General features: G+C 40.1%; 1 protein-coding gene across 4 annotated transcripts in view; it reads left to right on the plus strand.

The window, feature by feature from the left end:
• The window catches only part of kcnip4a (potassium voltage-gated channel interacting protein 4a), a 129361-nt gene that overhangs the window by 21852 nt on the left and 80363 nt on the right, over positions 1-27146 (plus strand). The window contains exon 1 of one of the 4 annotated variants that reach the window (XM_056369388.1): positions 20493-21225. The exons of the other annotated variants lie outside the window; for them this stretch is intronic. Coding sequence (XP_056225363.1) covers positions 21141-21225 — 85 coding nt within the window. The 5' untranslated portion in view covers positions 20493-21140. Of the gene's footprint in view, positions 1-20492; positions 21226-27146 lie in introns of those variants that run through there. 4 annotated transcript variants of the gene reach the window in all.

The raw sequence follows: 27146 nt of genomic DNA on the forward strand, positions 1-27146 counted from the left end.
TACAGTTAATACTCTCCCTAATTCTATAAATGGCTCAAATATCACCCAGCCGAAGCACACATTATTGAAGAAGCACTTTCCATTATGTCACACAACAGTGAGCCTGGTGTTCTGTTTCTCAGACTTGGCCACGACCCGCACCCCTCTGTTGATAAACAGGGATTAGCAGCTAACAGCAAGGGATTAGTCTGAGAATAGGCGACCCCAGCGAACCATGTTGTTTGTAAAACACCTTAAAGTAGCCTGTTGACAGACAATAACACTCACACTCCACCCTGTCAATTGGATACAGCTAACTGAGATGCCGGGTGGTTCAACACGTGACGTGTGCACTGGTCATTGTTGTAACCGAGCCAGGTTCTTTTGTCTAAGCTATACCAGGAACTCATTCTACACATCATTAAAGATGCATCTGTTACCACATGCAGGTGTTTTTCCACAGACTCTTTTGAGCTGTTTTGTTCAACAAACAGATCTGCACCAAAGGTTTTCAGTTAACTAGAAGACAAAGAAACATCACATGTTCCAGAGAGAGTTTTCTGCCTCTAAAATATATCAGAGGCAAAAACAAGTCATTTTTTGTGGGATTTTTGATTAACACCGATGTAGAGCTGAAACGATTATTTGATTAATCTCTTAGTTGATCAGCAATAAAAGAATTGGCAACTACTTTGATAATATAAGCAAATGATAAAAATAGTGAATGTCAGTGAGTGTCATTTGGTTATGTTCTCTGTCATGTATCATTGTAAACCAAATTACTTTAGGCTTTTAGGACTAGTGTCCAAACAAAACAGAACGTTTGAAAACATCACCATCAGCTCAGCCAAATTTTGTGACCCTTTTTTTTTTTTTTTTTTTTTTTTTAACGTTTCCCAGAAAATTCATTAATCAAAAGACAAATTGACCAATTAATCTAAAAAATGAAAATAATAGTTATTTACTGCCCTAAAATCATGATTAATCAATTATCAAACTGGTTGGTGATTAATTTTCTGCCCACAGACGAATCTATTAAAGAGGTATTATCGCAATTTGCTGTATTATTCCATTTCCATGAAATGAGGATACTTTTGAGAGATATATTACTAAGTAACATCTTTCGTTCTTTGTTGTTGTTTGAACTTTAACATTTTTGCTTTTTACTTTATGTCATTGTAAACTGAATGTCTTTGCTGAACGTTCAGTCTTGTTCTTGGAAACGGCTTTTCAGATAACCATCTCACAACAGTGTCCGTTTAGCACCTGTTCTTGAGCTTTCAAACAAAGCAAGAAAGTCTGATGATCAACGGCAACAAAAGTCTTCAAAATAAGTTACTTTGTTCCCTCTTTAGTGGAGCGGGAAACAAAACATCTAGTAATTAGTTACAGACTGCAACATTAATCTTGGAAAAGTTGTGAAGTTGTTAATGTAATTAATCATCAGCTGCTTATTCTTAACCTGGCTACCTTCTTTTCCTCACATGTCCTCCTTTCTCTTCATGTCTGCCGGTGATACAGTCGTATTCCTGTAACCTACTTCAGTCAAGTGTTTGTATTCTAGCAGCGGCCTGGGCCCTCTATAAATAGGCCTCTTGATTGATACTCGGTACAGTGAAACCTCGTAAGCCTCTGGCTGCTGCGAGGCAGATATGACTTTCTTGCGTCTGTGTCACTCGGTTTTAACACACCTGTCCCTGTCATGGTCTAATTTATCTCCCTTGCTTGTTTGTCAGGCAGCTACCATGCAGCAGGCAGAGGTTCTTTTCCAGGCCTGAAAGACCATGCAAGTTCATTTATATTTCCCCCTGAGATAGCATCTAATAAGGCATGATGTGTTTAATGTTCAACATGAAAGATAAGCATCTCAGGGAATTAGGTATTTCTGGATGTTTAAAGTCAAGTAGTGTTGTACATTAATCCACATTTTCCCAATCAATATAACACAGCAGATGTATAATCTATACCCCGTCCATGAAATTTTGACTTATCTTTTCTAATCAGTTGGCTTTGAAAAAAATCTTTCGCACAGAAAATTACATTTTTTGTTTCCTGCAGCAAGAGCAGCTGTTTGGAATAAATTGAAGAACATAAGCAGAAAATTAAGCAACAGAAATTCAGAATATCAACTGTAAATCTGATGTCAATGGTGTAGTGAGTTCCCAATAAAGTAAAACTGATGCCGAGGTCCAAGCTTTTTGTTGCTAATTTGGTCAGTGAAAACCTCGCTTTGACAGGCAATGGTAGAGATCAACTCAGCACATCCCTCACACAGTCTATTATAAAACCTAACCTTGACTCTAATGCAGCATTATGCAGTATGACAAAACATGTCATATGACATGTTTGCGACAAGTGTAACACAAGGTGTGGGTGCTGTCCCAGATGGCTGAAACAACCTGTCACTGTGGGAAGAAACAGAAATAAGATTGAAGTCCTACTGGGAGCATCCCAGAGAAGCTGCGGTCCAACACTGCGCCTGTCTGCAGATTGGTCCCAAATGACAGTATTGCAATTCTTTCTACTTAAATGCCTGTTTTTGGATTAGACAATGTCTCATGATTACACAATAGAAAAATGTCATCATTCTTCTGTGGACATGTCATTTTGTGATTTACATTTTCAAGCAGATTGTAATTTTGGATTAGTTTGGATAGTTTTACTGCATTAAATGTGATAGGCAATGCTGTTTGATTGGCATTAGCAAATTCTTTCTGTGATTTTGACCTTATTTAGTTCGACAATGACATGTTTTAATCACATTGTATCAAAGCTGTGCAGAATGGTAGATTGATTATATTGTTCTAATCAGCTACCGTGGCTAACAAGCAGCAGGATTCAAATGAATGTCCAATATTTATTATTTTTTATTTAATAAGCTAATTTGGCAAATTTAAAGGTGCACTAGCTAATATTACTTAAAACCCCAGAATTAACTGTCTGGCTGTTAGAGTTTTAATTTCCTTTGTGTTAAGACACCAGCTAAAAGAGATTCTATGGCAGGAAGCTATTTGACATTTACATCCTTGCTAAATGAGATCATGATGTCAAATGAGTGGCAGTCATACTGTAGTAAAAACAGTCCGTTAGGAAGTTAAAGTTCTGGCTGCTGTAATCTTCATTCAGTATTCATAACAGGATATAGTCATTACACAAGAGCATGGTATGGTGTGGTACATTTGTTTGTACCTTGGTTAAGCTTTAATTGTAGCTCTCTCTGTTTAACAATACATACTGTATGTGCTATGCACCCCTGTCAGGCCATAAATGAATAATTAAATGACGTTAACTTTGCAGACTCATTAGGAAGGCAAATCACCACCCTCGGTAGTAGAAGAGAGATAAGCTGGCCTGTGTGACTCACCTCTATCTGTCCAGTACACTGATCTACAGACTCATACAAATGCAAAGCTCTTTCCTGTTGTTGGACTTGAATTTGTAAAAGTTTAGCAAGAGCCTACAAAGTATGCGGGCGAAACTAAAGCACAAGTTGTTATAATGTAAAACGGCAGACTTTTTAAGTGAGCAATGCCATTGAAATAAAAATCTCACTCTGGGAGGCTTTTAGAGAGTAATTCCTGCCTTCTGGGGGATTTAATGCTGCTGCCATTTGAATACTCTCCAAGTTTTGCCTTTTTATGTGCCGGTGATGCCAATATCCTGCAGTTGAGGCTGTAAGCAAGATTAGATTCTGTGAGAGTGGAAGCAACCTTTCAAGCCCAGCAGTGCAGATCACTGCAGCCAAGAGGGATATCTGAGCAGATACAAGGTGGAAGGTGAAGAAGAGAAGATGGCGAGAAAGACATTTGAGACAATGGAGAAGAGAAGAGAAAGGCTAGAGTAATTAGCAGGAGAAACGGTGGAAGGAATAGATAAGAACAGTGTACTGGAATAGAGACAGAGACGGAGACAGATGGCTGAAGGTGGAAGCTTTGTCCGAAATGGCAGAGGAAAGTTACATTTTGCAGCTTGATTCTGGCAGGCTGCATCAGAATGAAGAACCTGCTCCTCTGAGACACAAGCAGAAATCTGTTCAACGGACTGGACTCTGCCGCAGCTGCTCTCATGTACCTGGACATGTTAAACAGTAACTAAAAGACAGCAGTACGCCTTATATTAGCCTTTACCGAAACATGAATAACAAGAACGACAAAGTCCATAGTTCAGTAATGTACTATGATATATTACACCAATTCCCTTTATGAAAGCATAGGGCTGGGCTTACATTGCTTAGGGCTGGTTATGCTAGGGTTCAATACTTTATATGCCTTTGCTTTAGCAACGGCTGTGGCCGGAGGCATTAAGTATTCTCGTGAACGTGATATCTTATCCTTGAAGGAATTTCTTCAAACTTGGCCCAAACGTTTACTTGGGCTCAAGGATAAACTGATTAGAATTTGGTGGTCAAAGGTCAAGGTCGCGGTGACCTCACAAAACATCTTTTTGACCTTGTGAACATGATGTCTAAGGAATGCCTCGAGGGAATCCCTTCAAATTTAGCACAAAAGCTCACTTGGACTCAAATATGAACTGATTTAGATTTTGGTGATCTGATGAAATCAGAAAAGAAATCACCATAGTGATTACAACTCAGCCTTAGTGGAACATGAATGTCTGTACTAATATCATGGCAACCCCTGGAATAGTTCTCTATATAAAAACCACAAATGTGACCCCAATGGTGACACTAGAGTAAAAGCGTGGGGAACCACAAAGTAAGTAGGGTTCATCCTCAGGGAACCATGAATGTCTGTACAAAACTACCATGTAATCCATCCAATATTGTAAGTTGTAAAGGTGTTTCAGTAAGGACCAAAGTGGTGGACTGACCAATGTTATAGAAGTAGTGTGGCTAAAAAGGGTTTTATAGGAAAAACGTGTTCATGTTCGTGTAAGGTGAAGTGCTGCAGGATATAGCATTTTGGTATCAGTATTGAAATGACTGGTAATATTATAAAAAATTAAATGATAGCCATTTATTGGACATATAGTTTAAACTATACTGAATGTCCAACAGTCAGACTGAAATACAATTCATCAGTTTCTAAAGCTGTCAACAAAGAACTCCCTTTCTTACTGTACAGCAGGAAATTGGTGTCTGACTATCCCTTTGGTAGCCCTGACCCAAAGCACTTAATAGCACTTCTAGGTTTTTCTCACTTTCACAGAGAACAAGGCAGGGAATGTGTCACCCATGCAGCAAACACATTAAGAGCAACCTCCATATTTGCTTCTGCACTAATAGCACCAGCCCCATTTATTCTTAGTTGAGGGGGTGGGGGGGCCGGACCAGGAGTATCAGTGCTCCCAGTGGACGAGGCCTATCCTCCTTAAGTAACAGCCTTAGTTTGTGCATGTCGGTCCATCAGCAGACGAGCACCCTGCAGAAATTAGGTCAACAAACCACACCAGGCCTCCTGCAAGAAACCAAACAAAATGAGGTCATGGAAAAGAGAAGGCTCTCAGCTGGCCTGCAGAGCTTTTTAGCATGGCACAATATATGCTTTGTTATGACAGTCAACTCCATCTCAACACTAACAGAGTCATTCGCCAGAATAAATTGTTGGCGTGAGTTCTTGCTGTGTGTTTGTTTGACATCATCGAACCTGCTTAAGTAACTCCTATTTTGGAGTAATACTGCTTGTTCATTACACACTCGCACGCACTGTAGTGTACAGGGCTGGACTGGTGCAAAATGTTCAGCATCTTAAATTATTAAAAGAGACTGTTACGTCATCAGCTAGTATGTTTATATTAATAACGTTCAGTACATCAGCCATATATCCAAACTCCTGCAAACAGTACTGAGTGATCCACAACAAAGAAACATGGAGTGTTTTTTTTTTTTTTTTTTTTTTTCCCCCAAGAACCGTTTCTTGAGGGAATGGCACCTTTTTCTAAAACAGAACACATTAGCCCACCACATAATCCCCTTGTGATGCATTTCCTTGTAATTCTAGGAGTGCTTACTGGCAATCCACTTCTACTGATGAATTTCAAACATGATGGCCTCCCAGTAATTACAGTGCTAATGATCATTTGTACTGCATGGTGGTGAGTGTAATTTGCCCATTCCCATGGCAGCGACTAAGTTGTTTTATTTTTCTCATCTTCAAGGCAGTCATTCAGTAAATAGCTTTTTGCTAGAGAGAATTGCTAGAGAGTGCTGTGCCCTCACTGCCCCTAGTGTTAAAAGGTTCAAAGGAAGCCTTCATGTGTAGCTGCAGAATAAGTGAATTAAAAGTTTGCTGATAGGATGAGCGTGTCATATTTTCACTGCAGTATATTTCTCTCCTGCCACATCCCAGCTCTCCACTACACAGCCTGTACAAATGCACAGTTGTTTAAATGTTATTTGAGCCCTGGAGTAATCTTTTTTTCGAGGAACAACTTATAGTTGATGCATTTGTATAATGACATTACTATGAAAGGATGACACTAGCATGGAATTTATTTCACCATCTTCAAAACAACGAAGATGCTGGAGATTGTTCCTGTGAGGGATTTGTCGGCTGGTGTTACAGAGTAAGGTAATGCTCCCACAGTAGTGGGAGATGGCACTTTGATTGGCTTAGAATGTCTTTGCTCGGGGCTACTTAATAATATACACAACCGTACGCCAAATCCTAATTGTTCCTTGGGGACTCTGAGTGACTTTAGTAATGGTATAACAGCAACTTTGATTTGAATATTGAGCAAGGTTATTTAAACCCACAGCTACTGTACATAGTGGCCCTTCCATTTTGATTACTGTTACATGTGGAGCTTATCAGGGATTTTTTCAGTCTTAAATGCCATTTCAATTATAACACTGTAAAATATTTTCTGGCTGTTTGGGTTTAACATTGCTGTGAGTTTGAATATTTACATTTACATTAGCTGAGCACAGCTAATGATAATGAATTAACTGAATTAAGATTGATTAACATTTTGCGTTCAGTAATGATGATTTAAAAGGTTTTGAGATTTTAAAAAAACTATAACTAATAATCCCATTATGGTACTTACTGGCCTATTAGAAAGATCTCATGAGCTAACTGAAGAAAAAAACAAAACAATTAGCATCTCTCTTGGAAGCCATTGTTCAAGCACCTGTCTGCTTTTTTTTTTTTTTTACATTTTGCATGTCATTAGTTTTTAATGTTTTAGTAGTTTCAGCTTTACTTTCTTATTAATTAACAAACGTTAGCATGTTAAGATTGTGAATGCTGTCATTGCAAGTATGTTAGCTTTGTTGATGTTCACTTTTAGCTGTGCCAACAACCTTAACTCAACCTTGAACCTTGGCCTTGTTAAAATGGAGTATTGAGATTAGAGATCGACCGATATGGTTTTTTCAGGGCCGATACCGATTATTAGTAGTCAAGGAGGCTGATAACCGATATTTGGAGCCGATATTTATTTGCAATAAAAGGGAAAATATTGGCGTGAAACTTTTGAATAATGGAAAAATTCCACTTAACTTTGTTCAAATGCCTTTAATCATATGTTTATTTAACAGCTTTTCAGATTTGCAACATGTTAAAGTTTTTTTTTTCTTAGACAATAGATATCTTTGTTTTAAAATTCTAACAAAAAATGCAGGGAGCTCCCAGGCTCAGCAGCATGTCTTATAAAGTTAAATGAAAACTTAAACAAATAAATAGCTCACTAAAGTTTTCTACAGTAAATAAAGTTTTCCAAAATTTCAATATAACTGAAATGTTAATCTTTCACTTATCTTTGTTTTAAGTTCAAACAAAAACAAAAAGTGCAAGGAGTTCCCAGGGTCAGCAGCATCTCTTATAAAGTTAACTGAAAATTTAAATAAATAAATAAATAGTTCCCTGAAGTTTGCAGTTTGAAGAATGCAGTTCATGTAGGCTTTATAATGCAGTTACATTATGTCTTAAGTCTTGAACAGCAATATCCTGCTCCTCTCTACAAGAAACTATCAAAGACAGCTTCAGGACACACTTCATCTAACAATATGTCATTTTCTGCTGCTTGGGATCTCTCAATCAACACAGAAAAAGGTAAAGTACTTGGTAGTTAAACAGCCATTATTGCCCTACAGTTTTCTCTCAGACAGACGGTACTTGCTGTCAGTTTCTGCAGCTTCTCATGTGGCTTACACAAACACAAACACACACACACACTATTCACTAGCCATCCCCTCAACGTGCTTCCCTGCAATCTCTCTCTCTCTCTCTGTCTCTCTTTCTCACACACACTTCTTACTTTTATAACTATTTCAGTATCAATGTTATCAGTAACCTTGTTTCAAGGGATTAAACACTAAATAGCCTAAAGCATCTTCACTTTAATAATCAGTGTTTATCGTAGGAACAGACAGCTGCCGCCAACGTATTGGGCCTCACAGTAACGTTAGTAGTCGTGAGTTGTAGAGTTTCTCATGTGACTTCCACACAAACACACACTTTTCTCTACCATAACAGACATTCTCCCCATTGCTACAGTCTGCTGAGCATCTAGAGCCGCGGACCGATGGGTTAACGTTACGCTAAAAGCTAACCAGCCTTCACCTCGACGGGCTTCCCTGCAATAAAACCGGACATATCGATATTATCAGCAACCTTGTTTCAAGTGATTAACAGGCACGTCTGGAGGGACTGCGAGCGAGCAGAGCTGCCGCTTATGTTTATATAACGTTAATGGGCTCACAGTAATCTTACTAGTAGTTGTGAGTTGTAGAGGACTGGGATTTTTATTACAATTTCGGGAAACTCTGCTGCCTTAACTTACCTTCAAAACAAGTATTTGCTCTCCGGACTTTCTCCACCGTGTGTGTAAGGACTGTTCATGCACAGCTTACACTGCTGATTGGCTGTTACCGTGGCTCTGCTTGTAACCAATCAGATGGTGCTGTGGGTGGGACAATGCTGGCGACAGAGTAGTGACAGCAGACAGAGAGGCGTGGCTGCATCAGAGCCAAAATAACCCAGTTTTAAATTGATCTCTTATCGGCTGTCGAATTTTAAAAAAGGCCGATGCCGATATGCGTCAAAATGCTGAATATCGGCGCCGATAATCGGCCCGGCCGATAATCGGTCGATCCCTAATTGAGATGATATTGTAATTAGCAGTACTGCAGCTGTTGTTGACCCTGACTTGTCCTGTCAGATTCAGTCTGGTAGAGTTTTGATCTATGTTCTGCTGTGTAATTCTGCCTTCACTACTTTGTAAGTGCTCCCTCAGTTGCTACAGTCTCTGCATGGTCCATAACAATGGCAGTTAGTGGACCTTTGTGGTTTAGCTCTGAATCATGGAATAAAACGCAGCCACACAGCAGTAAACCCAATCTCCTGCCTCGTATTTTTTCTTCCCAGCATCAAAGCTCAGGGCTACTTCTGCCACATTATTAGTGAACCAACTAAAGGTGGCCTTGGTGAATTTGCTCCAGCACACTATAGCTCTTATCAATGATTTACAGTGTCAGGATTAATGTTCAAACTCCCCAGATGTTCAGTCTATCTTTTCAGGTTTTGTGGAAAAAATTTCAAGGACTTTACAAGGGGGAAAGTAGTCAAATAAAACAGGGACAACATTTTCTTGGCTGCGCATGAGATGATATAAATCTTGTGCATGTACAGTGGTCTTTCTTGGCTTTCATCATTGTGTTAACAAGGACTCTACCCCCTTATTGGCTCTGCTTAGCCTCACATTCAGCGCTCCTGAGAGATTGAAAGAAGGCCGATTGGCTCCCACACAGAGAGATTTACATAACCAGCTCCCATATGATTACCATATACAACAAGAGTGATGCAGTTGATTTGAAAATGTATCAAAGTAACAGTTTTTAAAACGAGCATATTTAAATCATGAGAGAATGTGATGTTTGTGTTTCTCTGAGGAAAAGTTGCTTTATGCAGCCTCTGATCTGTATGCTGAGTACCTGGCCAGCATATCAAGATAAATGCCCTAGAAAATCTGTGATTAATTCCACACTATTTGCTACATTTTTATTTATTTTTTTATTTTTTTAGCATTTCCTGAGCTGGAAAAGAAAATATGGAGATAAAGCTATGTTCTCGTGTATTACAACTCATCACATTGTTAGTCTTGAGGTATAGAAATGCATTGTTTTTGTGTTTTTTGTGTAAAAATGTAACTCTCAAGCCAGATTTAGGAGTCAGCCGAGACAGGCTGCAGTTCAGTATGTTGCCCTTTTTATATCATTCATATCAATTTTTTGTGTGCGCTAGCTTGTGATTATTTCCAAACAAGATTCCAGTTGCGTGATATCCGTCTTTGAAATAAATACAAAAGCACATTGAGAGGAATTGGCCGATGACCTTAACAAGACCTGGTGCTCCTCATAATATGTCCTAATTGTGACCAATAAATTGATAACTGAACAGGAATGGTCTTGCTCAGACGTGTGACATAAAAAAACTGAGATATTACCTTGACATTCAATAATGGACCAACTCCATTTCAAACGGGAGCAGCACTCCACAGCATAAACCCATAGTTTAAATGCCATCTACATTTCCCTGGTGACATACTCTGCTCTCTTTTCCCCATTCAGTCACCTGCAAAATAGTTTGAGATTCATGATGTCTGTGCCTTTAGTGTGCCATCATATTTAAAGACCCGGCCGGCCTGAGCAACAGCAAATATGCAGGACTGACGCTTTCCCCATCATTATTGTTTTTGCTCTCTGTGAAAGCGAATGCTGACCCCTCACTCAATCAAACTGAGCAATGAGGCTGAGGTAGAGAGGATGTAGTTCAATACTGTCCCTGGGCTGGATATGTTCATTACATACATATAATTTGATTTCCCTCTTCTTTCCTCATTTTTCATTCTCTTTCCTGCTCTCACCACCCTTCAGTGTCAGAAATATGCTTAGGCAGATGTGCAATAAAAACTCCCACAATGCCCCTGAAATTTAATTTTTTTGAATTGGTAAAGATAGGCAAAGACTGAACAACTTAAAGTTGTCAGAAATTGCTGAAAAATACCCACTGCACTGTCCCAGATTGTTGATTGTTATCTGGACAGCAGTCATGATTTTCAGTATACTAATAATGAATTAATTGGCTACCTGTCTCAACTCTAGTGGACTCACAAACCTGGTTTCAGTCCTGTACATTTGCATCCCATGAATAATATTAGGCTTCTCTCTCTGTTTCACCCCCTAGTAGTTGTATAATGTGTGCCAGGTGGCTGAAATTGGCTCTGGCTACACCATTATACAGTATGTAGATCACATAAAAGACAGTGATTGCACAAGCACTTAGCTCCTTCAAGAGTACAGCTGTATTCATTCTGTTTAGTGTTTTGCATGGTGCTCACCATTAGTGCTGAGGTGGCCCTATGCATTAACTTCTTTGCCCTCACATTATAAGGTATACAGCCTTTGCTGTTTGTTAAGCCCACCAATTACTCAGGAGGTCACATGCACCGCAAACCGATGTCGGCAGAAACGTCTTTGGTTCAGAGCCGGAGGTGGAGAACTGCCTTTACAACTGTGCAAAATGCAAGTGAAGGTGCATGGTCCACACCAGACTGGATCACATTTTGTATTGTATTAGAGAGTATTTTTAATGACAGTATGAAGAAAAAAAGCATCGCAATGATTCTGACTTTGATTTGTGGCCCCGAATCTGATACACTGGCAATCTGATGTATGCTGTAAGAAGTCATATTAGAATTCATACAACTTTTATATCCCTCCAGCACTTTATTTGATGTGATCCTATAGTGGCGGTGTAGCATACACTCTGTTGGCAGTACTAGTAGGTAAGCATGAAGGACATTGTTCAGTGGAGGGATAATGAGGTGTTAGACCTCATAAGGATTTTGAGAAAAGGCTTCAAGCAAAATTCAAAGCGGCTATCATAACCGGTCTGTTTGAAAGCATATCAAAAGAAATGGCTGAACAGGATCACAGGTGAATGTGGCTGCAAACTCAATGTAACCTTAAGAGCCTTTGGGATTGGTTCAAACATCTAAAGATTTCAACAAAGGAAGCATTTTTATCCGATTTTGTGCATGTAACCTTTTCAGATTGGTATTAGATACTGGTCATACTGAAATCGTAATGTGTGGTAAAAAAAAAAAAAAAAACAGATCTCAACAATACATCAGCACTGAGCATTAAGGCTTGCAGTGTGAAAGTAGCTTTTGTCAGCAGGCATTAATAAAAGACCTAATACCCCTTGAAAAGGAGCTAGAAGTCAATTTTACCATTTCTGAGCCTGCAATTAAAATGTAAGTGGGAAGAAATAAAGCATTCATCTCTGAAGCCGAGGTTCATTCTGTTAGGGGCTAAAGTTTCTCTGAAAATAAGAGTTTTCCATTACAGACCCCTTCTCAGCTGTTTGTGAATGAACATACAAAGCGAGTCACCGTTATCAGTGTCTTGTTCGAGAGCCTTCATCTCCCCAAATAGCCCCGGCCAGATACTTCAGTGCAGATAAAACGTCGCCCGTGGAGGAGTAGTGATAGAGATATACAGGACAGTGTTGTCCTCACCAGGAAAGAAAGCGAGATAGCATTTCAGGTTTCACTGCACTGTAGTGAAGTAGCCCATCAGCAGAATTATAATGAATGGGATTAAATCAGTTTTCCGTAATGACCTTTTCAAAACGAGCTCTGCCTAATTCTAAAGAATGGTAATGAATGTCGGGGGAAGACTGACTGCACTGGGCATTGTGATACGCTTTTAGGCAGAGCTCGAAGTTGAACCTGCCATATGTTCAGTATGACAATCCATCACTCTGTTGTAATGCAGAAAATACACACTAGATCGGAGTGGCCTGTAAAGTGCATACAAAGCAGGAAAATGGATTTAATGTGAAGAGGCATCCCATATGCTTTTCTGCAGAGTCCTAAGGGAGCAGTTTTGCTAACATTATTACACTGATGTCATAAGCAATTCATTATTGTCCTCAGATATCGACCTGGGTCTTATCTGCAGTGACACCCTGTATTGTCACAGCTTCTGTTAACCTTATGTTTCAGAAAAGCACTGAATTGCTTTACTCGACTGAGAACAGTTCTTCCCAGCAGCTTTTCTCTCAAAGAAGACAAAAGCCCATTAGTGTCTGAAGGCGTTTTCTCTCATGTGTGGAACCTTGAAGTGTTCGAGTAGAGGTAAACTCTCATATGTGTGTCATACACTGTGCTATACATCTACAAAGCAAAATCAGATTTCCACAAAATGCTATAATCACTAAAAATCAAGCTGAATAGCTCAGTGATAATGTCCTATATTTATCAGCAAATTAATGCAAGGGTTTAAGCTGAGATTGCTTTCTTCGAGGCACCTCAGCTTCATTAATCCTCTAATGATTTAAACTTAATGGTCTTTTCTGCCTTTCGAACGAAGCATCATTATTTATTGCTGAAACTGCACACCTATCAACAGCACACTTAAGAGTAGCACTTCGTTTACATACATCTGTTCTCTACACTGCAGACCACATTATATCAGAGCCACTTCTGTCTGTTTCATCTTTTATTCATTTATGTGTATAATGTATTAATATTGAAACAGAAACTATTAATCAAACGAAAGAAAGAAAATTCATTTTACCACTGTAAACTATTGTTAACATTTGCTGATTCCACGTTCTTAAATTTAAGGATTTGCTGCTTTTTTTTTGGATGTGGAGAATGCTTATCTGAATATTTTTAATTATTTAGACTTTTGGTTGGGAAAAAAACAAGCAATTTGGAAACGTCAAAACAGGCTTTGTTTTCACCATTTCCAGACATTTTATAGGAAAGAAATGCTTAATTGAGAAAATAATCAGCAGATTAAAGAGAAATGAGGGTCAGCAAGGAGGAGCGATTTATCTATCACTACTCAGTGATTAGTTGTTGGTGCTCACACTGTTTGAAGCCCAGACAGGCTCAAACAAGAAGCCACTTTTGCTTTGATGCGAGTTCAGCCTTCACATTAATTCCCAGAATGATACCTTTTATCTGCTGAGGAAGATGCAGCATTAATCCTGTGTTTCATGGGGCTGTTTGTCATCACTAGAGTCAAAGGCCTCCCCAGACATTGTTGTTTTTTTTTCTTCCAAATATTCTCTTAACAAATTGGCTAACCTTTTTCCTAATGGCAGCATCTGTGTGCTTCATCTCCCCATAAAGGTTACTATAGCAGCCGTTTGGCTTGATAGCTTCAGAGTGTCCTGCATCTCCTGAGGCAGGGCGCCTCTCTTTATTCTCCTCTGGTTGCACAATCCAGTCTCAATGTTTGAAGCCATGTAGTCTGGAAAACCATAGTTTTACATTTTGGACCAATGACATCAAAATTTAATAAATAACTAAAAGGCTAGTGAGGTTTCACACAGTGGACGTTTACATCAATTCAGCATTTTTATACTTTGGCAGCCACATCATACCTCTGAGCCAAACTATAAGCTTCATGTTTAGAAGAGAGAGGTGCATTGCCTTAACTTAATTGGGTTCACTCTGACAGAAAGTATGAGACATAAATGAGAAGCCCCACAGCTGACTAATGTGTTCCTTTACAAGTTGATTTCTTTTTAAGGCTGTACTTAAATGTTGATAAAGTCATTATAATACAGTCATTTAAGCCCAAGTGCTGAAAAATGTGTTTAATTTCATCTTGCAGCATTTGATCTCGTTTTTTTTTTAGTGCCACTGTTGAAGTGGATATGGATTCAGAGATCATTGCTAAAGCACATTCTCTACATTTTCTCAAGATTTTCTTTTTATTTATTTCTGTAATATTTTCCTCCATGACTGCCTGCCTCTGCTGTGAAGATGTCCCATATTGCTGTCATTGTGCATGTTTGGCAATGATGCATCACATTACCACCTTATTTTTGAGGCTCATGAAATTGTGTATTCAGTGAGCGATTCTGGGCAGAGAGCCCAGACATAACTGTTCAATTTGAAACTGAATGCATCACCCTGAGTCTACAGTATATCTACTGTTTCCAGTTATTTCTCCTCGTACTGTTGAAATCAACTGCAGTGGGAATGTGTGAATGTTTATGCAGGAAGTCTCTGAGGATTTATTCCTATATAAACCAGTAAACACAACTGATACTGCAGTTAAGAGTCTCCTCACTGCTTTCTCTGTACTCAGCAGAATGTCCTTTGTTGTGGTGTGGTGACTCATGTTGATGAGCTTTTGTTTTACTGCGTGATTTTATAGTAAACGGTGGCGCTTGGTTTTCCTCTGCGATCACGAGTGTTGCTTTTGTTCTGAACCGCTAAATAAACAATTTACACTCAGCACCCATGGAGCAAAGGTGGAAATTCGTCTGAAAACACTCTGAAATTTTTTTTTCATATGTTTTAAGCAAAGTGAAGCATAGTCTCTTAATGTAAAATGAAGCCACCACTCTGTTTTATAATGTTTTTGAAATCTAATGGTTTCATTGGTCAGACATGGCAATGAATTTAAAGACATCACCCTGTGCTCTGAGAAATGGTAATTGACATTTTTCACAATTTCCTGATACTTTATAGACCGACCGAGTCATCAATTTGTCCAGAAAATAATTGTAGGATTAATCTATAATGAAAAATTGAGCCACATAATATATGTTAAGATTAATACAATAACCCCAGGTATTATGTTCTGCACTTAAACTGGATATTACGCAGTAATGTAGCATTTGCAGGTGGGGATGCACCAGTTTACACTGTATTAAGCTCATCAGGTATTTGCCAAACCACATTGCAGTTTCTTTTTCAGTGTCATTATAAAATTCAGGGTTTCAGCTCTGAGTTGCATTCATTCAGTCACAGCGTGTTAGTGACGCCCTGTCCTCATGTTACCTCACATTACAAATTATTGTAATGAGTTCCATGCAGTGAGTTTGGGAGAAAGAAGGTGCTTGCATCGGATTGGGAAAGAAAAAGCTGGAGCCGTATCCCTGTCATCAAATTAATACATGAAAGTTCTGTGCTTTCTTTGTAGTTCCTTGGCAAAGTTGTTGTTTACTTTGACTTCCGTTCCCGTAGATGTTCTCATAATGCGCTGATGGTGTGCTGGCGTTGTGCTTTGTTTACCAAAACTCCTTTAAGCCGACTGTTGGTACTGAGCACTGCAGATATTGCTCATCTGTGTGCATGCTGGCATTCAGCGATATGTTCGTGTACTGGAAGACATTACACTGCTGATTCTGCACCTGCAGGGTTCGACGAGGCAGGCCTCTGCAGCTCCGCTGTTAATGAGGTTTCTTGTTTTGTCTCTTGGTGGAAATAACAGTTTAATCATCTCCATTCATTTTTCATGTCAGCTTCTCACATGATGCAAATAGTGGAAGTATTATTTTATAAAAAACTAATTGATATTAATTAGAAAATACAATCACAACCCTAAAAATGAAACACTCTAGGTGCATAAACCTGACAAGAAATCCTAATTTGAATTATTTAGATGCGTCCTTTAGTATATTGTACCAACCTGACATGGATGGCCATCTGACAACAGAGTGTCCTGATCCACTAAAACAACTTTCAGAACCTTTTTCTGGATATTGTCAAGCAGCCTAAGGTGAGTAGGTGGAGCACTTATGCAGTGCAGTGAAGCACACTCCACTGCAGACGGGTACTTTATAGATTGTGGCTCAGCTCTTGATGTTCAATTTAGTGGCCACTTTCCCCAAAGCTCCCACTTTCTGACCTGCCCCTGATGGAGATGTATCATGCACTTTCACACTGCGCTCTGTGACACAGTGGAACCAGCGTCTGTGTAAATTTATAATTTCCTATCTTGCATGTCAGATGATTCACTGCTGTTTGGCATGCATGTATCTCGCAGTGGAAATCTTACGGTTGTAAATTGTGCCCCCATGTTGGATGACAAGCTACTCCCTGCAGTTTTCCAGCAGACCGAGCTGCTTTAACACGGTGGGTGGGTGGGGGGGGAGCTCTTGGTGGTAATGGTGGCTCTCACCCACGGGCACCTGCAGTCAGTGTTTTCTAGATGGATCAATATATCTGTCAACCTCTCCCTGAGTGGAGCCTATTTCATGTTACTCCTGTCATTGCTGCAGGGTGGTACATGAAAAGCCCATGTTTCATCAAAGTCTGCAAGGAAAGAAAAGTTTCTTTGGGACTTTATATTTTAGGTGACATAGGAAATTCAGATGGGTAAATTTTCGGGGTAATTCACAGCTACACCTTAGACTCTGATTTAAAACTTTTGTGCTCAAGCAAAACATGGTTTATAATTTGCTATGCTATTATATTTTTTGCTTGTAAAATGTTGCAAGATAAACCACCTGAAGCACCTTCTCACTCTGAGCCCAACTTCAAAGAGGTTGTGCAGCCAAATCAACACTGTTAATATTATAACAATGTTGCACACAACTTGCACAACTTTGATTTTAGCTCCCTCTCTGCAAGGAACAGAGGTGAAATCAGTCCACACTTCATCATGTAAACTCCTCTGGTAGAATCAAGGGTACTTAAGAACAGAGTGTCAAGCCAAATCATTCTGTGTCAAGGCTACAATTACTTGCACAATACTTTGATGCTCAGTGGTTATATCTGTCTTTGCTGTTGAAGTGAACATGATTATTTTCAGTTGAAGAAGATAGTGTTTGAAGAGGAACCCAAAGGCTGCAGATAGTTTGGTATAACATAAGATTGGGTTTCTTGTACTGGAGACTTAAAGGGCATTTATATTGGCCTGAGATTTTTTTATTTATTTTTTTTTTATTTAGCGGAACAAGATTCAAGATTTTTGTGGCTGTTTTTTTCCATTGAAAAACTTTGATTAGATGTTTCAATTCTTGATCAACATGAGGTATTACCATTGCTTCACATACTTTTTATTATTCCAAAATTAATGGTCAAATACATTGACTTACATCTGTTTATTTAGGGACAGCTCTGCCAAAACAAAACAAAATCCTCCTGTAAAATATTTGAGGTGACTTCTGTGCCGTCATGTAACTGTTAAAATTATGACCCTTCTCTGTTCTCACGTGCACATGCTTTGTCTTAAACCCATCCACATTTTTCAGCATTCATGTTTGCATTGACCTCAGCCTCCATATCACTTTTAGCCTTGACCATACTCATTAAGGTAAACATGACTCATGTCGAGAGTTTTTCCTGACTGTATATGGACTTGGAATGTGGTGATTTGTTCCACACATCACGCTTCACACTCAATAAGGGGATCGGGGGGCCTTTGGAGTGATCTGTGACTTGCTTGTAGGGAGAAGAAAAAAAAAAAAAAGACAGTTAGTTAAGTGCAGTGTTTACCAGTGACACAGTGTTCCTGAATGATGTTGTTTTGGTCAGTGTTAGTTTGCCAATAGCGTGAGCCGCAGGCCATCTGTCCACTTCAGAAATAGTGAGATCACAAACCTCACTGAACTCATTTTGTCTAAGACACTTAGACGAGTTTGCATTGTGTGACCTGAAAATACTCCAGTGTAGCTACTCTCTGGCGCCTATACGGAAATTGCAGACTTCGGGGGGTGCATTTGTTTATCGGAAACATGGCTAGAAGTGGAAACCAGGGGCTAGGTGACAGGTGATGGAGTTGCACAGATGTTAAGCATTCTCAGGGGGTCAGAGAGTGGGTGGGGCTTGCAAAATATGGACTTAATGCAGGTCCGCAAGCATGTATGTACAGACGCGGACACAAATGCACACTTGGGGATTCGCACGTGTATCCGGAGTGTTTCTCCGTGTGGAGAGCTGTCTGTAGCAACAACTGTAGCTGCCATATCCTTAAAAGAGAGACTTGAACATGTGATTATGGCTTAAGAAGCTTCACAGCATTCTAGTCGTCAGGCTCTTAAAAGCATCACTTCACAAAGTCGAGCAGCATTTCATGAGTTAAAATAACTGATCTTAAATTTTCCTGTTTAACATTGTACTGTAAGTAATACTAGGGCTAACCAGCTCTAACCTATAGTACAAAATACTTTTTCCATGCATCCTCAGCTGGGGATGCTAACTTTTCAGCTTAAGCCTTACTGTCTTAGCATGATATCCAGTACACATTTAGACCATATAAGACCAATTTAGTTTCTTGTTTAAAGCTAGTAAACTGCACACAGTTTTCCTCCAGCTTGTGAAACTAATCATAATCATAATTAGTTAAAATATGTTAGCAACAGTCATCATTTTAGCTCGCAAAATCACCAGTCCCCCCCTAGGACTAATAACCCTGGTTTTATCACTTTCTCAAATCAGGGGCCCAGTTTTTTAAAGAAATTACCAAGAATGTTGACCCTAAATCTTCTCAGTTTCTCATTGCAACCTGCATGTAACAGAAAGTTTAACAGACACAGCAACAGTAAGTGAGGGGGGAAGTGCTTATGGAAAAGCCAATTAAAAAGTGTCTCCTTTTTTTTAACAAGGAACAACTGAAAAACTATTCTGAAAGTGCATGTTCATTTAGATTGGTCTGTCATGTCCCCTGTCAAGGTTTATGGAAGCAAGTCATGTCACAAAGGCACTGCTACGCCCCACAGGTACCTTGTAAATTATTCACCTAATTGAGACACTGTACTAGTTCTCTGTGCTGCTCTGACCCAGTAAGAAGTTTCACATGATGCTTCAAGACCTTGAAATCAAGCACACTTTTTATTCACTTCCTGCCTGTTGAACAATCCAAAGTGTGTGTGTGTGTGTGTGTGTGTGTGTGTGTGTGTGTGTGTGTGTGTGTGTGTGTGTGTGTGTGTGTGTGTGTGTGTGTGTGTGTGTGTGTGTGTGTGTGTGTGTGTGTGTGTGCTCGCATAACACACTGACGAGAACTCCAAGGTCAGAGTCTGCAGATACTCTACACAGAGCGGGATTCACCAAAATAGACCTGCCTCTCTCTTGTCAAGTGACCTGTAGAATTTCAACCCTGTTTCGTAGAAGATTTAAGGCCAATCTTATTTCATACCTGCAGCTGTCAGCCGGATGGACGTGTAATAATGAGAGAGAAGAAAAAACGCCTGTCAGTGTTTTCCTGAGCAGAATCACCCCAGCAAAACGACTGGAAACAGTTAAAGGTTTGAGTTAATGACACGCTTTTCAGATGGGAGGGTTTGGCATTGATAGATGAGTGCAATTGAGGTACTGAGTGGGCTAATTAGTGGAGAAGATGATGCACTTGGCTGGTCCTAATGTCATCACAGACGCTGGGTGTAGCCTGCCAGTCATTAATACTGACCTTGACATTTTATTTTAATAAATCTCACCCACCTGGGCTCCACTGCTTTTCTCTCTACCCTCCTTCTGTCTCATTACTTTTTATTTTTACAGTGTATTTGTCATTCCCTCAACTACTTCCCTTATCTGTGTCTCAAGAGCCTACGGTGTGCCATTAACACAGTCCATTACTGTCACTTATTGTTTTAACGTTCAGTTACGCATCATGCGCCAGGCCCATAATGTACTGTCATTGCTGATTCATTGAGGTGGACACTTTCCCCTTAATTCTCCTTTATTTCTCTCCTACTCCTCCTCCTCCTCATGTGCTTTCTATCTCTCTTCTTCTTCTTCTCCTCCTCTCGGGCCAATCAGGCCACACCTCCATGGCAACCGTCAGTGAGGGTAAAACATCCACAGATGGTGCTGAGTAGAGCGAGCAGCAGGCGCACTACGAGATCAAGTGTGGGAGTGTGTGTTTGTTTGTGTCTGACAGAGGGAGAGACTGATTGGATAACCACTGTATTGTGAAGCCAAAAGTCTGTAGTAACACAGAGGAAGAACAGGAGAGTGTTTGCTCAGAGGAGTTGCAGGAAAAGTCATAAGAGGAGGATTGAGTGTTGGAGGAAGGAAAAAGAGACTGAGAGAAGTCCCCCCACCTTCCCCAGAGAGCAGGAGGTAAACCGCCGGTAAGCAAATATTAATGACCTGACAAGAGAGCACACAACATCCCTGTGTTGATCAGACAGCCTTACCCTGGAGCTGCGCAACAGAGGAGCCCGGATACATATATACACTCAGCCACACGCGCGCAAGACGAGTCCCCCTCGCTGCTTTCCACTCACTCATGATCATCACTCCAGCCACACGCAAACACAAGGGCCACGCTGACACAGCCAGAGGAGTGGAGAAGAGAAGAAGAGGACTCTTGCCTTGTCGTTGGACTTTGTCAAAGTAAAAGGCATCACTGGATTTTTTTTTTTTTTTTTTTTAACCCAGAAATCAGAGTCCTCCTTTAGTGCTGACCTTTTTAAAGCCCCCTTCCCCAAGGAGCAAAGATGAGCTGCAGGAAAAGGTGCAAGCGGGAGATCTTCAAGTTCGCACAGTACCTGTTCAGACTCATCACAGGCACGCTCAACACCGGTAAGACTCCTGGTGGACTTTGAGATGCAGATTTCGCCCTCCTGCGTGTTTCCATTTGCGGTTGATTCTTTTAAATCTGCAGAGATTTTTTTGTGTTATCCTCTTGGCAGTTTGGTTCAAACTTCTCTAGTTTATTCGTGTTTTGATTAAATTTTCTCATTATAAAGTTGACATTTGACACTTGAGGCTCTGTTAGGACACTTGCATACCATCAATGCCTCACAGTATTTAGGTTTTGTATACACTCTATTTATGCCGCAGCTGAAGAATTGAGAAGACTTCCAGCGTGGCTTTAATTTATAACCTACACCGCGTCATGATTTGTGTGTGTGTGTGTGTGTGTGTGCGTGCGTGCGTGCGTGCATGTGTAAGTGTAAAAAGCAAAACATGATGGCAGACTATGACTGGAGGCAAAGATGAAATCCTTAAAGTGAAAAAAATGTGATATAACAGCTTCTCCTGCAGTCTTTGGCTGTTAAAAGCATTTTTCAGTCAGTTTTAATTTTAACCAATGTAGCGTACAGATTCTCTTGTCTACTTGAGTTTTTTCAGCTCACTTTTCATTTTTTGGTACTTTTGTCTTAATTTAGTATGGAGAAAGTAATGTGGAGCAGTAAATTGATGCTGAATCTTCATTAGACCCCCCCCACCCCCACCCCCCCCAGAAGCAGGTGGTTGTATACAGTGCACACACACAGCATTATTCATTAGTATTTCTGCATCTGTATCATGGTGCACAGCGTAATAGATTTTGGTTTCCCTTTTGTTCCGCGCACACACACCAAGATCTTTTCTAATAAGACAGATAGTGAATCAATGGGTTTAACAAGATTAAATCTTGGATTATAGGGAATTACTAGCAGATTACTCCATGAAGGGTTCAATAAGGGATAAAGGTTACCAGGTTATTGGTATGCATCAAACTGATGCTAAGTATTATTTACAAAAGTCAGTGCAGACTGTGGTGGGTTTGCTTCCTCTTGTGTCTTCCAGTGCACTGTGTGGCATTTTATACTGGTCAACTGTACAGACGGTGAGCACACATTGACGCTCTTGTCTTATGTGGCTCCTGTCTTGTTCCTGTGTTAACTGAGCTTCGCTTTTCAGAAGGTTGTTGATTATCACGCCGCATGAGTGAGATGGTGCGAAGCCCCAGAGAGGTGATACATGAACATGCTAATGAATTCCAACATGCTTCTGAACATGTGAGACCTTTAAATGTTTTTACTAGGCGTAGTTCCTTTCAAAGCCTTTTTGTATTTTGTAAAAAGACTTGCCAGTTTAAAGGAAGGGATTTCAAAATTAAGCTGTTCATGTCGAGAATATGTCCAAACGGCCATGGCCTACTTTCCACAGTCTCCTTGACCTTAGAGACAGAGAGAAGAAGTGGGGAATATTGGAGGCAACTATAGTAGTCGCTCCATCAATGGGCTGTCCTATTAAAGGTGGAGATGGCTTCAGTTTTCCAATCATTCTTATGAATATATACTCGTGGGAGACACCAAGCTTGGAGAAATCCATCTACAGTGTCTGCCCAAAGGAGTATACTGTTGGTTTCCATAGCTACCGACAGGTTGTTAAGGTCACATTGCAATTCCCACATGGTGATAACATGATTAGTGTATGTTCAGGAGTAATTTACTTTCGTGCCCTCAAAGCTGTAGTTGATGAAAATGTGGTCTTGCTTTATGCTGCGCTAAGGGTGTTTGTTTGGGTGCAAAATTGTGGTCTTTAATGTCAGTGTCAGGCCCCATTAATTATTGATCATGTTAAATACAAGACTTGGGAATATTTCCCTTTGGACTGAGCTCAATTACTGCACATGTGCTGAGTTAGAGAAACATAGTCTTTATTATTGACCACATTATCTGAAGAATATTAGTTTGGCTGCTATTCTGAACCTCAGGACAAAACCTTGAAACTCTATAATCATCAAATATTGATTTGAACATAATCTCCATACAAGTATGACGGATATGTTCAGTACAGAAGGTTAGCCCAGTGACAACAGGTGGATTTTTAATTTGTGGAATGTATGTCATAAGAAACTTGGATTCAGTTGCATTTTTGGGAGTCTTAGTTTGAAACCAGAAGTACTTGTAGCCTGTTGTCCAAGCCACAAGCCACATTGTTAAGCTCCTCTGACCACTATTGACCATGTCAACATATAAGCATGATGCTGGTGAATAAAACCCTCTTTAGCACATACAGTATGGTTCAACTTCAGCTTAATGTCTAGATAAAGACATTACATATATAAAATGTAATATTAAATGTAATTGCAGAACATGATGATGTCAGTGAAGTTGACCTTTGACCTTTTAAATATATAATGTCATCACTTCATCATTTCAAACTATTACACATCTGTGGGAATTTTTGTTGTAATTAGAGCATGAATTCTTGGATCATGGCCAAAATCATGTTTGCTGAGGTCACTTTGACCTTGACCTTTGACGCCCCCCCCCCCCCAAAAAAAAAAAATCTTGTCAGTTCTTCTTCGAGTCCCAAGTTACGTTTGTGACAGATTTGCTGCAGAAATTCCCCGAAGATGTTCCTGATATATCGCGTTCACGGGAACGGGACAGACAACCCCAAAAACATAATTTCTCCAGCCACGGCTGTCGGCGGTGCAGAGGCATAATCATAAAACCCATTACCAGTCATTCATTTGACAATTTCCACTTGAGCAGATCCATTTCTCTATAAACACATTGTATTAACTTATCTTACACAGTCTGTGCTGCAGATTAATATAAATTGAGTTTGACCAGAGCGAAGCTGGCTTGGCCGTATTTAGTTGACCAGGGGAAGCAAATGATGGATGGAGTCACTTAGCAGACCATGAGATTTTAATTGAGATGTTCATTGTCCTAGAACAGACTCGCAGTCATTGCTTCATTGATCACTTATTTGCCAAGACCAGCACAAACACATAGTGTAGGTCGAGGGTAATGTGTGTGATGTCACAGAACAGCCTTGGGCAGGTCCTACTGTATGTCACATCTGTAATGTCATGGATGAGTTTTGCCCACACAGGCTTATTTTCAATACAGATGTATGTTAAAGGTCCAATATGGCATCATTATCCCTGTAAACAAGCAGTAATGCTAGCCGTGATATGAAGTTATTAAAACAGAGTTAATCTGATGTCTTCAGTGAGCACAGGGAATCGTGTATTGCTCAAAAAAGACTTAGTGAACATGCACAGTTGTGTTAGAGACGCATTGGAAACAATAGGCCACCATTCATATTCATGGAACCACCGCTGCCCAGTAGGTCTTGAATTTCTCAACTGTTGGGGGGGGGGCAGGGGAAACAAATCAATGATGCACATGCCTCCCAGGTTAGAAAACAAACAGTCGTGTCAGCACATACTGAATATACTGAAAAGCAGAAAGTTATTTGTTGCTCACACCAGGGGAAATCTCCATCTCTTCCAACGTTTCCAACACAGCCTCTGTGACAGACGAGCAAGGAGAGCTCCAAGTCCACCAGAGTATCCATCAGGATCATTGAGACGTCCTAAAGCTGGGTGATTTATGCCGCTTCCTTTCAAAAGACACATTTTCAATGTCCATTCATTATGTTGTTAATGCCCTCAGTTGTGCAGTGCTTTAAACGTGTCTTTTTTATACCTGTTGCATTGCGATACACTCTAAATCTGCCATTTGCTATGGATACCTTTTGAGATCTTTCTCCCAGTCTTCACAGTTAAGTGTTTGGCTGTCAGGTGCCTTAACTTCTGAAATGCATCATCCTTTTTTTCTCATCAGGACAGGCTCACGTGCTCGTAACTGATTCCAAGCATATCGTTTGACATCACAGCACATGCCCTTTCAGCCTTTCCTCTCAGCTTTTAGTAAGAAGACTGGCAAAAGTTGTGCTTGGTATGACTTTTTTTTCCCCCACGGATCAAAGCTTTGATGAGCCTCTGAGCATTGTAAGCAGCTTGTATTGATTTCAAGTATTTTGACTCAGAGATGATGATTTCTCTGGCTGTGTTCTTTATGAAGCAACAATGATGAAAGATTGCAAAGTCTTTGAGCTTTCAAATCATTATTGAGCGTGTTAGCCTGCAGTAAATGCCAAACAAGCATTTTTTTTCTCTCCTCTCCAGATGTTTAATTTTTTATTGCTTAAGCAGCTGAATTCGATTTTGTTTTGTTTGTTTCTTGACAATCCAAATGATGAGTTACCGGTGGTGTTTGTTTTTGGGAACCACACATTTAATCCATGCTTAAAAGACAATGATGAAAAATGCACTTTGTGACTTTTCAGTATGTACCTATGAGCACATGTGTGGGGGGGCCTGCCCAATGACGCGAGGGCCCGTCTTTGTTTCCCTCTCTTTGGTTTCCTGATGGCTATTAGCAGGTCATGTTCCACCTGTCCCATGAGGACAGCACGTTCAAAGCCCATAATCCCTGACCAAACACTGAATATTTGATACCCACAGGCAGGTTGCATTGGCATCATGTCTGTGCAGCGGTGTCCCCGCTCTCAATGGCAAGAGATCGGCTGTGGTTTAGAGTAGACAGTGTTGTGATGTACAGTGAGTCGCTGCAGCCCAGACAAGGGTACACACATACTATGTAAAGGTTATGGACCTTTGCAACTTCTGCAGAGCTCAGAGAAATATTCAAGTGGAACAGAATGACCAAGGGAGCATCCAATATTTTACTTACTACTTACTAAATAATTAACTCCACTAAGATGACAAAAAGGCACTTATTTTTTATGCTCTGGAATAAAGTGTTGAATCTGTCTCTAGCTGAACATTTCTCCCATCATGTTTGGACAGGAGCAACAATAACAGATGGCTAACCATGTTGCATAATGTTTCCTTTCACACCCAGTGAACTAACATGGCATCTGCTTGGCTCACCTGACAAGCATCTGTGTGTATAACAGTCTGAAGCTTGATCTTTGTGTTCATGCTGTGCCAGACATTATTGCTTACTTACAGTTTGCTTACAATCCTATGATGAATTTAACTCCCTGTGTTGAAAATGTACTCCCAAATTTATCTATACTGCAAAATATGGTCTCATTATTTCCTCACTGTCTACCTGGCAAAGGAGATTCTTAGAGAAAGCTTCATAAAACGAAAATGACTGTAAGCAAAAGTGAGCATTGGCTGAAAATAGATATCAGTTGACTTTCAGATGAAGAGGCAAAACATGGATGGTGGTACAATTAAATAACCATCATCCTTAGGGAGGTATTTGTTGTAACTGTGTTGACAAAACTTCCTTTGAGAACACGTAGAGGTAAGCATTCTGTGTACCTTTTTATTCCTGGAGTTTCATAAATACTTGAGAGAGATCTAATGAGGATCCGCATTGTGTTGTTGATGTCTAACGCAGCCCGACTTGGAGCAACAGATTAGGATGTTGTAGTGATCTGGAACATCAAAGCGTCTCTGCCAAGCCTCTTACATAATGGAAAAAGAAGAGCAAGTATCGGTGTCATCGAGTAAAAGCTTTCTTTTAACCTTGCACTGTGACCTTTCACCATAACCCCTTTCCTAAGGTTGACTGCCTTTTGGCAAGAGTAGAAAGAAGACGTTTGACTGTGATGTCTGTATCAATATCAGCTTCCAGGCCAAGTTCACTGAGTCTTTGTTTCACAGTGTCCCAGCCTTCTCCTGGTTTCTGGTTTCTGCTGCTGTGTTGTCGTCCAACACAAGAGCAGCACAGATTCCTTGGCTCATTGGGGCGGTACACACAGTGCGTAGCTACATTGCGAGCATTACCGAAACTTACCGATGATGTCCTACAGTAGCTAAACCCCAGCCTGGTCCACTCGGATCCTCCTTTGCCTTACTGAAAATGAGTGACAGCCTGTCAAGGCCTGCTTAAGTGCTGAAAGACTATCTGGGCCAGTGTTATGTAAAGGAGGAGAAGGAGAGTGTGCTC

Source organism: Seriola aureovittata, chromosome 23 (genome assembly GCF_021018895.1).
Source record: "Seriola aureovittata isolate HTS-2021-v1 ecotype China chromosome 23, ASM2101889v1, whole genome shotgun sequence".
In the NCBI taxonomy this organism is placed as follows: domain Eukaryota; kingdom Metazoa; phylum Chordata; class Actinopteri; order Carangiformes; family Carangidae; genus Seriola; species Seriola aureovittata.